This window comes from Perognathus longimembris, chromosome 18, assembly GCF_023159225.1.
Source record: "Perognathus longimembris pacificus isolate PPM17 chromosome 18, ASM2315922v1, whole genome shotgun sequence".
Lineage (NCBI taxonomy): Eukaryota > Metazoa > Chordata > Mammalia > Rodentia > Heteromyidae > Perognathus > Perognathus longimembris.
Genome location: NC_063178.1, coordinates 26648601 through 26663466, shown reverse-complemented (window position 1 = coordinate 26663466; position 14866 = coordinate 26648601). Strand labels below are relative to the sequence as shown.

General features: G+C 39.7%; 1 protein-coding gene across 16 annotated transcripts in view; it reads left to right on the top strand.

Annotated features, from left to right (window-relative positions):
• Window positions 1-14866, top strand: part of Mllt10 (MLLT10 histone lysine methyltransferase DOT1L cofactor) — a 134759-nt gene that overhangs the window by 110520 nt on the left and 9373 nt on the right. For 14 of the 16 annotated variants that reach the window (XM_048367862.1, XM_048367856.1, XM_048367864.1 and 11 more), the window contains 4 exons: window positions 7870-7987; window positions 9859-9931; window positions 12524-12681; window positions 14400-14585. In XM_048367862.1, coding sequence (XP_048223819.1) covers window positions 7870-7987; window positions 9859-9931; window positions 12524-12681; window positions 14400-14585 — 535 coding nt within the window. The remainder of the gene's footprint in view (window positions 1-7869; window positions 7988-9858; window positions 9932-12523; window positions 12682-14399; window positions 14586-14866) is intronic. The other 2 variants (XM_048367863.1, XM_048367861.1) reach the window with 1 other exon arrangement.

Below are 14866 nucleotides of genomic sequence, written 5' to 3'. Positions count from 1 at the left end.
TTCCTGTTATAGCTTGCATTTAGAGTTGTTCTTTGGTACCATCTACATGCTTCCTTACTATATGAATGAGTGCTTAAAAATGAGAATCGACAATACTTCCAGTGTATATAAGATATTTACTAAATGTGGATCTTTTAGTATTAAAGTACAGTCCAGTGACTGGAGCTTTGCAGTGTTCTGACATTTTACCTCAACCTTCTTCTTTTTTTTTTCCTTTCTTTTTCTGCCAGTCCTGGGCTTAGACTCAGGGCCTGAGCACTGTCCCTGGCTTCTTTTTGCTCAAGGCTAGCACTCTGCCACCTGAGCCACAGTGCCACTTCTGGCCATTTTCTATATATGTGGTGCTGGGGACTTGAACTCAGGGCTTCATGTATATGAGGCAAGCACTCTTGCCACTAGGCCATATCCTCAGCCCTCAACCTTAAATATATTGTTTTCTAGTACTGTAACTTGCATGCACAATTTGGGTTTGTCTTTGATATAGCTCTTAATTGCAGTTGATGACTGATAATGACGGTGATTCCTTATGAGAAAATGCTTCAGTTTCTTAAGCAAATTTAATTGACCTGGACAGGGGTGTGTGTTGAGAGAGGTGGGAGGGAGGATTTAAAATTCATCTGTTTTCAATAATTTCATAATGGCTTAGAATTTTATGGAGTTGACCTTTCTGAGAATAACCAGTTTTGGTAACTTTTTTTTTTTTTGCCAGTCCTAGGCTGTGAACTCAGGGCCTGAGCACTGTCCCTGGCTTCTTTTTTGCTCAAGGCTAGCACTCTACCACTTGAGCCACAGCGCCACTTCTGGCCATTTTCTGTATATGTGGTGCTGAGGAATTGAACCCAAGGCTTCATGTATACGAGGCAAGCACTCTTGCCACTAGGCCATATTCCCAGCCCAAGTTTTGGTAACTTTTATAATCACTTATTTATAGTCACTTACAGTTGGGTGTTAAAAATGTTAATCAACAATGCAAGGTCACATATAGGGGAAAATGTGGAATATGTACCGCCCAACTCTTTAGTCTGCACTGCCAATGATTACAATCGTGAATTTCCCAAGATAGGCCTCTTTTGCTGAGAGAGGTTGTTTTGAAAGGCATTGTTGGAATGGTATTATGCATGTGTTATACAATGTCAATTAGCAGAAATTTTGCATCAGAATTCCTGGGTTCCAGGATGTTTGCTGCTTCCTAGTGTATTCTTGGTAAAGTCTTGTTAATTTTTGTGAGCCTCAGCTTTTTTCATGTGTAAACAGGAATATACGAAATGCCTGTCCTTCCTGCTACACAGGTATATTTTGAAGCTCAATTATAGATCATAAAGTACATTGGAATTAATGATTATTAATTTCAGTTATTATAGAAAACAGCCTGGTTAATAGTGAGAAGAGAAGTGGTTCAGAACACTTTATCAAATAAATATAGTATGAACGTTTTCTGTGCAAGCTCTTTAATTCCATGCTAATGCAGATATATTAACTAGCCAATTTATGTTCAGCAGTGGATCAAAGTCTTTTCCAGTTCTAAAATTATGTCAGTAGCTGCCTTTCTCCTAGGAACCTAATTTGCCCCCCGAACATAAGGGATACATTGATTAGATATTAGCCAATTAAGAAACCTATATAGAATTAGTTGGTTATTCTATACAGTCTTGCTGTCCAGTCATGAGTGCTCAGTGATGGTTTAACTACACTTTAATCCCTCCTACTATTTTTTGGAAACTCAATTGTGGAACATTTCAGCATTAGCCTAAACAATGGTTTTGAATACATTAAGCTCCTAACAATTAGGGAGCAGTTTGGGGCATTGAATAATGTGGAATGATGCAATTGAACCTGACAGCTTCAACAGGCACTCTACTCATGGGACCAGAAAGTTGTTCACACTTGGTTTCATCTCTCATCACATGCTGAGCATTAAAGCCTTACTGGTGGTAGCTGACATAGAAATGGGGTTTGTTATCAGAGTAGGTTTCATAGTCTAAGTTTGAACGAAGCTGGAGAATTGATGAAACTTTGCATGATTCAATCCCTGTCTAATGTTCATTCATATTTTCTGCTTAAATATTCTGTGTTTGCAAACTGGAAAAAAACAATTTAAAACATTTGAATCCTAACATGGGATCTACAGTATTGATATATTTTTATAGAACATACAAAAATGTAAAATAATGCTGCACTATGAAGCATTTTTTACTATCTAATGTTTCTTTGAGGAAAAGGGTTAAAATCTTTTTATTTGTTTACATGAGTTACTTTTGCTAAAAAAAATATGGACTACTGTGTGCACCCTTGCACGCCTGTTCAGGGATCCATCTTAGTCTTTTTATTGCTCCACTTTTAGTGTGTGTTCTGCGGAAGTGAGCATGCGAAGTAGTTGATGTGTGTGCCCTGTGCGTCCATAGGCACTGGGGCTTCAATTCCCGGCCTCTTGATCTTGCCTGGCCTTTTCCACTCGGGTCACACATGTCCGTTTCTGGCTTTTTGCTGGTTAATTGGAGGTAAGATCTCAGATTTGTCTGCCTGGGCTGCTTCCACCCTCCGTAACCAGATCTCCTGAGTACTTAGGATTTGTAGGTGTGCGCCAACAGCCACAGGTGAGAAATACGTTTTAATCTCTGAAGTGTATCCTTAATAAAGTTCTTGGAAGAATAGAAGACATAATAGCTTGTTAGGTAATCTTTTTAATTATCAAGCTAAAAGTAAAGGCTTTTACATATGTTAACTCAATTCTTGCTGTTCTTATTCTCATTTTACAGATGAAAATTGGGGATCTAGCGATTTACTAACTTGCCCAGTGTGATAAAGTAATTCATGGCAGATATAGTGATAAAAGTTTTTTCTTTTAAAAATATGTATGGATTAGGGTACTGGGTATGTAGTTCAGTTGTAGAGCATTTGCCTAGCATGTGTGAGACTGTGGATTCTGTCCCAAGCACTATAAAAAAATGATCAAACAAAGTTTAGGACTGCAGTTTGTGCTCAAGTGTTAGGAGCATGCCTAACTTAAGTATGTGACCCTGAGTTCAAAACTCAGTACTGTACCTCTCCTAAATGTGTATGTATTTATGCTCATGAGTTAGGGATTCTTAAAAATAAATAATTTAGTGAATTTGATAAGATTTTGAGAGTGCATTTTAAAGTCATGTGCCAGTGTTGGAAACTTGAGCAGGCAGCTGGTACATTTTAGAGCTTACTAGAAATATTTGGCTTGAATGTTTATTAATGGGTTAACTGTGAATGCTTTAAATGCTTGCTTGTTTCTGTGTGATAGAATTGTGAAGATGCAAGCCTACCTCTAGTTATATGACTGCAAATATTTTCCAAAAATGAAAGTATCGTTGTAGGAGAAGTATATGTACCAAAAACAATACCCCCTTTGGAAAGTCTGATATATTCAGATAATCAGCACACCTTACTTTTCTTAACTCCTTGGAATAAGCTAACTATCTAGGAATTCATTAGTTACTACTTAATCAGAGTGACTTACAAGTATATCTGTAGTTATAAACAGACATTTGAAATATAAGAGGTTAACTATTAACCAGTGAAATTTCAACCTGAAATATTAATTCTAATCTTGTTAATAGATGTGCCAGTCTACTTAGGAATTTGTTTGAATACTGACTCCCTGGGTAAAAACTTGCATTGTTTTTCCCTGATAGTATATGAAATTATCTGAAGTTTGTCAAGAGAGAGGGTATGTGTGTATGTGTTAATACTGGTCCTGTAGTTTATTCGAGATAAGTGTCTCAAACTTTCCTGCCAAAGCATCAGCAGAGTAGCTCAGACTACACGTGTGAACCACAAGTAGTGGCCTTCAGACAGATAAGCATATTTTGTTTAAATGTGATTTAGATTTACCTCAGTAATTATTCAATTTATTTTTAATCTACTAGTCTTTGGGTCTAGCTTTAAAATAATTATGCTTAATGATGTTTTTACTGGAGTGTCAATTGTTATAATTGTTATAACATTGAGTATTGAATAATTGTTATAACATTGAGTATGGAAGTTATTCCTTTTAATTACTAATCCTAGTTGGGGGGGAGCTCAGTAAGATAATACACATTACAAGTTCAAGCAGAAGTTTGTCATAGGTAGTATTAATTTCTTACCTTGAAATAATTGTAACTGTACAGAAAAGTTGCAAGAACAATTCAGAATGTTCACATATATATTGTAAATATCCTTCATTCAGCTTCTCTAATATTAACAAGCTCACAAACTTGTAGTACTGGTAATATCTGTCTACAATAGCCATTCTTCTTACTTTAGCAGAATAAAATTGAAATGTTGTCAGATAGCTATTTCCTTTTAAAAAAGATGTCTTTCTATACCGGATCTTTTGAAGAGGACTTATAGTACATTACTAATCGTTTCAATGCCCCTTTAAAAACCCATGTCTAAAAAGTATGTTGTTGAGAAATATGTGTATATTAATTTTCCTTTTATCCTTGTTCAGGATGGCTTTTATATGAAAGCTTTTAGTGCCCCTTGCTTCATAACCCTTGTTTCTGTAGGTTAACTTGGACTTCTGTCTGTGCTCTTGAATCACTTGGCAGTTTCACAAACGTTTTTTATTTTTTATTTTTTTGAGTCTTAACAAACTCATCTTTTTCCAGCTCTCCCTCTTTACCCTCTGTTGCTAAGTTGTGGGATCTTTTCATTAAAACGAGGGGGAGGGCTGGGGATATGGCCTAGTGACAAGAGTGCTTGCCTCCTATACATGAGGCCCCAGCACCACATATACAGAAAATGGCCAGAAGTGGCGCTGTGGCTCAAGTGGCAGAGTGCTAGCCTTGAGCAAAAACAAGCCAGGGACAGTGCTCAGGCCCTGAGTCCAAGCCCCAGGACTGGCCAAAAAAAAGAGGGGGATTTGGAGCAGGCGGCACCAACAGAAGCCATTCCAAATGGTATTTTGGAACTTGAGTTGCCCACCTTGAAATGATGTTCTGGCAGAAAGTAATGTCAAGTGGTTTAGACAGTAATAGAGCAAAAGTAATCTTGTAAAATGAATAACTTGTTTTGACTTAGTTATTTGGTGTGGGTCAGGTGTGGAGTAGCCCGTACTTTCTATAGTGTCCCCTGACAGGACCGGCAACAGGTGTGCACCGTCCACTTGAAAATTGGTTTACACAAATGGAGCAACTTTCAAAAGGGAAAAACAGTGCTAAGACCACCCCTTCCCCCTGGATGGTTTTGGAAATTGGTTTACGAGAGCATTTTCACCTTAGTTTATAGTTGTTAACTTGTGCGGACCGTGGAGGTATAGGTAAGGGAAGTGCGATCCAGGGTGGCCGGGGCAAAATCAGCAAGAGCGGGGCAGGGAGCGTGATGAGATTGATCAGAGTACATTATAAATGTGTGAAAAGGTAATAAGAACACCCCTCCCCTGTATAACTACTGTAGCTAAAGAAAAACAACCTCAAAAAACCACCAGGCTGAGTGAAACGTGGTAGTACATGTCTGTAATCCCAGCTGCTCAGGAGGTGGAGGTAATTAGGATCATGGTTTGGGGGTGGCCGGGGCAGAAAGCCAGGTTGAGGTACTCTTTGAGGAGTAGGAGAACTAAAATGAAGCAGGTGTCAGACCAGCACGACAGACAGAGCACCTGCCTAGCTTGTGTGAGGTCCTGAGTTGAGTTCCATCCACACGGCGGGGGTGGGGGGGGGGGGGGGGAGATTTTCCTGGCTTTGAATATGCTAAAGCGACTTACTTTCCCTTTGTGATGGTCACTATGCAGACCAATTATGCCGAACTGTTTTGTAGTTTGGTCTTTAGTATATTGGGCCCAATGGATAAATAATAGGAATGCTAAGAATTTGGAGACTAGATCAGAAAAGTGTCACTCTGAAAGTAGAAGCTACTATGAAAGAAACCCTTCCTTAACAAAAGGAATTATTTCTGGTTACAATTGGCTCTCTTGATTCTTATTAAGAGACTTAATGCAGTTCGGGAGACTGATGGTTGGAATTGAAAGGGTGTCCGTCCCAACTGGTTTTAGTTGTGACTTAGCCAGTGTGTAACATAGATGACTGCAGAGAGACTGGAGGTGAACTGTGTCCTTGTGCGTGGAGGTGTTTTGGCAGGGCCCCTGTGCGCTTCCGTTACTTCCTTCTTGTCTCTTGCTGTGAGTCGTTACTTCTTGCTGCCAACAAACTGTCTCAAGATACTCATCTTTCTTCTTCCCCTGAATTAATTTCCCAGTTCTAATGTGTTCCGTTCTTGGTTGATCTTTTTAGAACTGTGTGCCCTGTAAGAGTAAATTGGCTGTTGCTCTCCAGCCAGCGTTAGGTATCAAAGACCCATATAAACATGCGGGACTAGTCATATTTGGTCATTTTCTATTGGTTGGTTTGAGTTTTTCTCTGTTATTTTATGAGTAGCTAAAATTCCCATGTTTCCCATACTATTAAATGCATAGTTAAGTATGCAATATTATCTTTAGGTTGAAATTATGTCTTGTACTGAGAGCTACAAACTGATTTCATCCATATTGGGTATAAGGAATATATAATTGGAATAGATTGATTACACACATGAAATTGTGAATGTATACCCTTTGAAATACAAAAGGAAGGAGGGGATTCTCCATCATGGATACTATTTCTGTGAATTGTAAGAGTACAGTTTTCATGCTTAGTAACTTGGCTAACAGCCAAAGTATGATGTCAGGATATGAGTCTGTCCAGAAATAGAGTGTAATATCTTGCTTGCTATAACAAGTATGTCATCATAGTCTCTTACATGCTCTATGACATGTCAAAATGTCCCATGTCTTTTTGTTCTCCTGTTTCTCAATTTTTTTTATGTTAGAAGAGTGCTTCAGTTCTTTGAAGTTACTTTCAAGAGTTTTCTGAAATAACTCTTCAGTGATTTCATTTTGTAAAAGCTTAAGTTTAATTTCATTCATGAAAAAGAGGAATAGTTTAAAATTGGGGTTCTGTTAAATCTGAAAAATATTTCAGGCCTTAATAGCCTTCTGTGAGTAACAGTATTTTGTGTACAAGAGATTTGCTTCCAAAATGTCACGTCTTAAGGTTACAATATTCTTGGAAAGTGGGCGAGTGTGCACATCAAAGAAGGCATTTTTATTACACTGGATTATGCAACACTTTGGCCGGCCTCCCCAGCTTCATCTGTTTAAGGGTTCATTTGCGCTCGTTTGGCACAGATCCCAGTGGAGGCCTTCAGAATTGTGGTTAGCAACATGAATGAATTACAAACTTTGGACTAGCTCTTCAGTTAGTAGAGCTGGCTTCCTGCCAAAAAGACAGTGCCTTATATGGGGTCAGGGCAGAGCTGTGATTCCTCGAGCCCTGCATTGTATAGAACACGTACTTGTGATGCATGTTTGCTTTCTTTTAAAATAAAAACAAAACAAAACAGTAAAAGCAGCAGGCTTCCAAGGCTATCAAAATAGGAAGTAACAAAACAGTGTGCAGGTTTTACTAATGACAGAGTTAAGCAATGGCAGATATGGCTCTGTATAGTTAAAAGTAGATATTGAACCTTTTGACCTGTTTATCCTGCTGGTGATGTAAGCGACTGGAGCATTTGTGAAAACATCTGTTGCCTACCTGATCTTATTTTCTAAATGGTTTTAAGATGATTACATAGTAAGTCGTGTGGTTACCACGCTGTGAGCTTTAGTGTTGAGTGTGGCAGCCCATTTAAAAAAACGTAGTTAGGTAGCTTTTCAGTTGACATGCTGGAATGGCAAATGAATGAATGAAATGGTTTTCAAAATGTCTGAAGATGTTGCTAATGTGCTGAGATTGCAGGAAATACAGCCACTATGTCTCCAGGAGGAAAAACGATGGCGTTTTACAGTATAGTTCATTTATCATTTTACTTCTTTTTATTTAGGCAAATACCCTGTCTGGATCTTCTCTTAGTCAGGCCCCATCTCACATGTATGGCAATAGATTAAACCCAAACCCATCAATGGCAGCTCTCATGGCGCAGTCTGAAAACAATCAAACAGGTAAGTTTTCAAAGTTCAGCTCTCCAATTCTTTTCCTGGGGCTTGAACTCAGGGCCTGAGCACTGCCTCTGGCTTTTTGTTCAACCACTTGAGTCACAGCGCCACTTCTGGCCGTTTTCTGTGTATGTGGTGCTGGGGAATCGAACCCAGGGCTTTCATGTATAGGAGGCAAGCACTCTTGCCACTAGGCCATATCCCCCCATAAACTCTCCAATTCTTTTGCAGTGGAATCCCCTCCCCTCCCCTCCCCTCCCCTCCCCTCCCCTCCCCTCCCCTCCCCTCCCCTCCCCTCCCCTCCCCTCCCCTTCCTTCCCCACGGGTCCTGTGGCTCTGCTGCTTGAGCCACGGCCCCATTTCTGGTGTTTTGTGTTTTGGTGTTTTCTTGGAGATAAGAGTCTCACAGACTTTCCTGTCCAGGCTGGCTTCAAATGGTGATCCTCCTCAGATCTCAGCCCTCTGAGTAGTTAGGATTCCAGGCGTGAGCCAGTGGTGCCTGGAAAAAAGAGAGAAAGAAGCTCTACTGTTATTTCTTTGTTTGTGATGGTCCAGGTGCTTCCCTGAGCTCTCGTGCTCAAGGCTAACTGCTACCACTTGAGCCACAGCGCCACCTTTCTGCTGGTTAATTGGAGATTATTATTTTATTTTTAATGGAAAGAATCACAGTTGGTACTGAATAATATACTATGCTGGAAAATAGTGATGTGCTTTATTATTATTTTTTTAAAAAAAACTGTCTGAAATGCAAATGTTTAAGAACAGCCACCAGCAGGCAGGAGCGCAACACTGTCTCCTGTGACTTTGTGATTGATGCATTCACTCCTCAGTTCTATGCAATGAAAGTAGCATAACACTGGGTCTCTCTGTGAATAGCCTAAGCCTTTATTTGCATAATTCGTGAAATTGCATCACACAAATTTGGCTTAAAAAATACTGCTCGAGAATCTCTGCAGTGCTTAGTAATCCCGTGAATTTTTACTAGTTGACATTTTGTAACATTTACCTCTTGTATTGTTTTAAGGAACCACTGGATTTGCTTTGTGTCATTCCATCCTTAAGGATTTGTTGACATGTCTAAGTAGTCATGCCTGTTTGGGGGAAGGGAATGGGTTTAGCAGTTCACCAAGAATAGATCAGTCATGTCTGTACCCTTCAAGGGCCAGAGGTTACTGGACTCAGAATAAGGGGAGGACAACCTTGAAAGAGGCCAGATCGGCGATTTTACAAGGGACTAATAATACTAAGTACAGGGAAAGTACAAGTTACTTGTTAAGAGGACATAACTCTGTTACCTCTACCATACTTAAAAGGATGAATTTTGTTGCCTTTTAAATATGTAATTCTAGATTTTTCATTTGTTTGGTCATCTTGGAAATGTAGTGTTTTATGTAATTTTATTTTTAGTGTGAGGTTCCATATAACATGTTTTTACTCTCTTGTAAGGCTCTGTGTAGATGTATTTTTATGATTTGTCTTGGGATGCAAAGTGTTAAAACATACAGAGCATAAGGATTTGCTGTGATAAGCATACAGATTAGCTGTCCACAGCTGCGATTCATTACTTTAACCATAGAAATTAAAAGTGGCCGAGGGGAGGGTACTGCAGATTCAAACCATGCTTCTGTGCTGAAAAATGGAAAGGCGCGAAAGAACAGCATAACCCATGGCCTTGTACACCCCAGAAACACGTGGGGACCCCGCCTTACACTCAGCTGCTGAGTGGGCACCGGGCTCTGCCCGATGCTTTCGGGGTAAACAGCAAAGATCCTGGAAAAGTTGCTATGTGTGTTTTAGCCAAAAAAAAAAAAATGAGCTTAAAACCTTTTATCTTGTGAGAGAGTCACTTTATCAGCTCTGAAATATTTACACTGCAGATCAAGATCTTGGAGACAATAGCCGAAACCTAGCTGGCCGAGGCAGCTCACCCCAGGGAAGTCTCTCCCCGAGGTAAGTGATATGTAATATTTACACTGCCGAGTTGACGAGGGGAGAACTGGCTAAGGGAACCGCTGAGATTCGGAAACTTCTTTATCTCCCATCTGGAGAGTATACTTTGAGGCTCTATAAAAGCATTCTGTAGATAAGCATGTCTAGACAGTCAAGAAAAATTCTTAATTAATTTGAATATTAATTTAAACACATTAGATTTCTCAGCTAAGAGGAATTCATATTTTTTAGGTTTCCAATCATCTGTATATTTAGCTGCTGGTATAATTAATGCATTGAGTTGGGTCATCAGTTCTGCTCATAAGATAGTCTTCCAATAAGTCCTACAGTTGCAAGCTCAAGACTCGTAACGTGGGGGCCAGTTCTGGCTTTAAAGGCTACACATTTACCTTTCCTTCCTCTCTAGCTGCTGTTACGCATAAACGGAACGCAGGTAGCAGTTCCCATTATCCCCTAGGTTTTTAGGTTATTTGAAGCGGCGTGGAAAGTACATTTCACGCTCTGGGCAGTTATCTTAGTATATGGCATCATTCTAGTACCATTTGTTAATAGGAATGTATTAGTGTGCGGCTATGGAACTTGGTGTTCCTTTTCTTCTACATGGGGAGATGGGTATGACTTAGTGTGTGTGTCAGTTTATGGATGTCAGTGGAGTGTTTCTGTTGTTATTGTTGATTTTTTTTCAACTTCTGTCCCTAGTTCTCTACTTGTATAAGCTGCCTTCAAACATCAGGCTAGGTGAGAATGGGAACAAGAAGGAAAGTTCTCTATAGGGGAAAATTCTGTTAGCCATGGAGTCGTAGTGAAGGTTTGTGGTGTGTGCTGCACATCTCTTGGGATACAGTATGCCTGTTAGTGAGTTGTTTTCCTTTTTTGCCATTATAAAAATTTTTAGTTTTTAGCCTCTTTTCTTTTTACATCTAGTATTGCCTTTTTCCTGTATATTTTCTGGGTGAACTAAAAGTAGTGTATCTTTTTTCCTACTTGGACTCTGAAGGAAGTTAAATACCCTTTCTTTGGGACCTAGGAATCTGAAGTAGACATTAACAGTATTATCTCACTGGCCTGTGCTTTCATGTTGTGAGTACTTCTGTACTGTACTACTTCCAAAGAAGAACGTCATTGAAGTTTAGCTCATATGTTCAGTGAAAGAAGCATTTCTTTGTCTCGCTTTTATACTTAGAGCACCAGTTAATTTACCCAGAAATTATTCAAAATCTTAGTATTATTTTGCTAGTGTACCTTTTGTTCTTAGGGAAGTTAATATATGGCCCTAAATTATTTCTCACATATATTTCCAACTTTATATTAAAAATCAACTTGAGCTGGCTGCCAGTGGTTCACACCTATAATCCTAGCTTCTCCAGAGCGCAGGACCTGAAGGATCAGGGCATGAAGCTAGCTGGGCAAAATTTTTTGAGACTCTTATCTCCAGCTAACCAACAAAATGTCAGACTGGCGGTGGCTCAGGTGTTAGAACATCAGCCTTACGTGAGGAAGCTGCGGGAGAGCTCATGCCTTTGCGTTCAAGCCTCAGTGCTAGCACCGGGGGGAAAAAGTTTGGACTGTATTCCACAATCCAGAGGGGAAACTTGAGGGGGGCTGCCCTGTGGATAGGGGTGTCTTATTACTCACATGGAGTTCTGTTGAGCATGAGAAAATGTGGCCTGGAGTTCACGCGGGTACCAGCACACGCACACGCACGCCAGCCACAAATGGACGAGTGTGCTATCTGGGACTATTTTTTTGTGTTTGCAGAGGATGGCCAACTGTATGTTGCACATGAGGCTTGTATATGAAATACAAAGTCTGATCACTGAGGCTGCGGCACAGTGGTGTGAACACTAGTCCCTCCACTGCGTGTCTGTTACGCACCAGCATGCCTTCTGACAAGTCCCTGAAGCTCCGACTTGTGTTCTCATCTGGGTGTGGAATGTGTAAATCAGACTTTGGGCTTCTCACTAGGTTGTTGTGAAGATCTTGTGAGATCATAAGGAACACTTCGAAAATTCTCACATTCTTTATTGATGTATTATGGTAGAACAGATGCTAGAGGCCAAGAAAGGCCTCATTTACTAATCCCTCCCTCCTTTCCTTTTTTTCCTAGACCTAGAATTCAGGGCCTGGGAACTGTCCTTGAGTTTTTTTGCTCAAAGTTAGTGCTCTGCCATGTGAGCCATAGTTCCACTTTTAGCTTTTTGGTGGTTAATTGAAGATCAGAGTCTCAGGGACTTTCCTGCCTCCGCTGGATTCTCAGCTCAGTCTCTTTGGTAGGATTATAGGTGTGAGCCACTGGTTCTTGGCTCTGCCTTTTTTGTTTTATAATAAAACAAACCACAGCAACTTCTTTGGTAGCCCATTTTAGTGATGATTGGTGGTATATTTGTGATTTTCTAGTGGCTTTTAATTATTATAGCTCTTTGCTTTGTTCAGTGAAGAAGAGTGATAATCACTCAATTTTAGGGTAACCCAGGAATCTGAACTTACGGCATAAACAGCCTGGTGTTAATAAACTTGTATGAGATAAAGGGGTCAGCATTAGGTAAGAAACGAACACACTCTTCTGTTTAACTTGAGAACTCATGTTTTCAGCAGATCCCCTGTAAGCAACTTGCAGCTTCGTTACGATCAACCAGGCAACAGCAGTCTGGAGAACCTGCCCCCAGTCGCGTCCAGCATTGAACAGCTTTTGGAGCGGCAGTGGAGTGAAGGACAGCAATTTTTATTAGAACAGGGCACTCCTAGTGACAGTAAGTATTCATTTTTCTTGCCTTTAAATAAAGATAGGCAAACAGGCCTATCTTTTGCAGAAGTCACTTTTTATCCATAATAACCAGAGTCATATGAACTTAGGCTGCCCTTAATATGATGAAAGATATAACGTGGTTTCCTAGGACATAACATGGTTTCCTGTCTTTAACTGTTAGTAGCAGCATGCTGGGGAAGTCTTCTTGCAGTTCTCAATGGTCATTTGTAGACCGTGGCAATAAGAACATATCTGTATCATATGGCTGTTACGAGGAAAACAGTATGAAAAATGTAAATCACATCACTTGGCTCATATGAAGTACTTTTTGTTGGCTACTGTTCGTTGTGATCACATTGGTGCTTTGTTTCCTTATTGTACTTACAGTACTTTGGCTCCATACACTCTCTGTTTTCTCTAAGCTTATACAGAAAGGTTACTCATGCTAGGAGAACTTTTTAAAAAAGCATTCATAAAGTCAAGTGTGGCCAGGTATCTTTAATATTAGTAAGATTTTAATGATTAGTGATTGCCACAGGTAGAAAATGCCCCCAAAATGGGAAGTTATAACAGATATTGGTTTGATGAAGTATAGCAGTATTAACATAAATGATTCCAGTGGAAACAGATTTCCATCATTTGGGGATAGAAACTTGAACTAATTTTTAAAATTAAAACAAAAGGTTTTAATTATTAGTTGATCATAGTTTGTATTTTTATCAATGGGCCCCCAACAAAAAAATGTGAGGAAATTCATGTAGGGGTAATTTTTTAAATGTTATAGCTGGAAGACAGGTTTAGCTTAGTCTTACTGCATCTCATTTGCGCACCCTTAAAAGTTTCTTGGGGGCTGTTGAAGAGGAGGGTAAGTTAAATCCTTGGTAAATGACCATATGTGTCTATAGCAGCAGAGCCAGCGGGGGCCTTCTGGTTGTGTTAAACAAATACAACTTTTTAACACATCCATTACTATGGCCTAAGGGCAAAACTCTGTATTATCAGTTGCAAAGTCCAAGTCTGAAGGAAACTAACACATTAATTTCTGAAGTGACAGGGCTGGACAGAAAGTCCGCCTGTTTACAAACTGCTCCTTTTTCCTGCAAGGGAGAGGCCACAGGAGTGCGCTCACAGCGCCCCCTGCTGGAGACCTGTGCAGCAACACGCAGAGCAGCGGATGGAATTGGAGGCTTCTTGCCAGGTGTCTGGTGGCATAGGAGACTCCTTGCTCCCTCCCTCCTTCCCTCCTTCCCTCCTTCCCCTGGGAATCAAGCTTAGGACCTTGTGCATGCTAAATGTGTGTTCTGTCAGCACTGACAGCCCTGGAGCACTTAGTTTAAACCATGTAACAAAATGTGCTCATTGTGGTAAAGAATATTATTGTGATTCTTTACTATTGGAAACGTAACTTCCTAGCAGACATATGAATTTTTAATTTAGTTTACATTTTGAGGGCAAATAGAAATGATGTGAACTTGATATCTTTTTGTGTTCCTTGGGGGTGGCGGGGTATGTGAAAGCAGTTTCCAGATAGTACACCTAGGAAGAACATTTTTACAGGTAAGAGTTACATCTATGTAGAAATTCAGAAATAAACCACAATCAGATATTTTATAGAATTTCCACATTTTTGTTATAATTTATTTTTAAGATTATTGATATACATAAAATATCTAGTCATAGGTGTGGACTTGTTTTTATTGAAAACTATCAATTGTCTGCTAGTTTTAGGAATGCTGAAGTCATTACACCAACTTCAAGTTGAAAATCGAAGATTAGAGGAACAGATTAAAAATTTGACTGCCAAAAAGGAACGTCTACAGCTTCTGAACGCACAGCTTTCTGTGCCTTTTCCGACAATAACAACTCCGAGTCCGTCTCATCAGCTACATGCATTTTCAGCACAGAGTGGTAAGCATATGAGAATGTTTATTTTGTAACCATGGGAATGTATGGACTTGATTGGTCACCAGTTCTATAAAGATGTAGAAAGGGAATGCTGGGCCATTTTTGAAGGGCATAGAGAATCCTGTTAAGTGATTTACTTGAATATTCTCTTTAGAAATAGTTTAGTGTTGAAATTATTTAAACGTATAATTATCTCTACTGATATAAAGGTGTACATTCACATCACAGTAGTCTTATCTTTCACTCTCCCCCACCCCACTTTTAAATTAGTCTTAGGAGTAAGA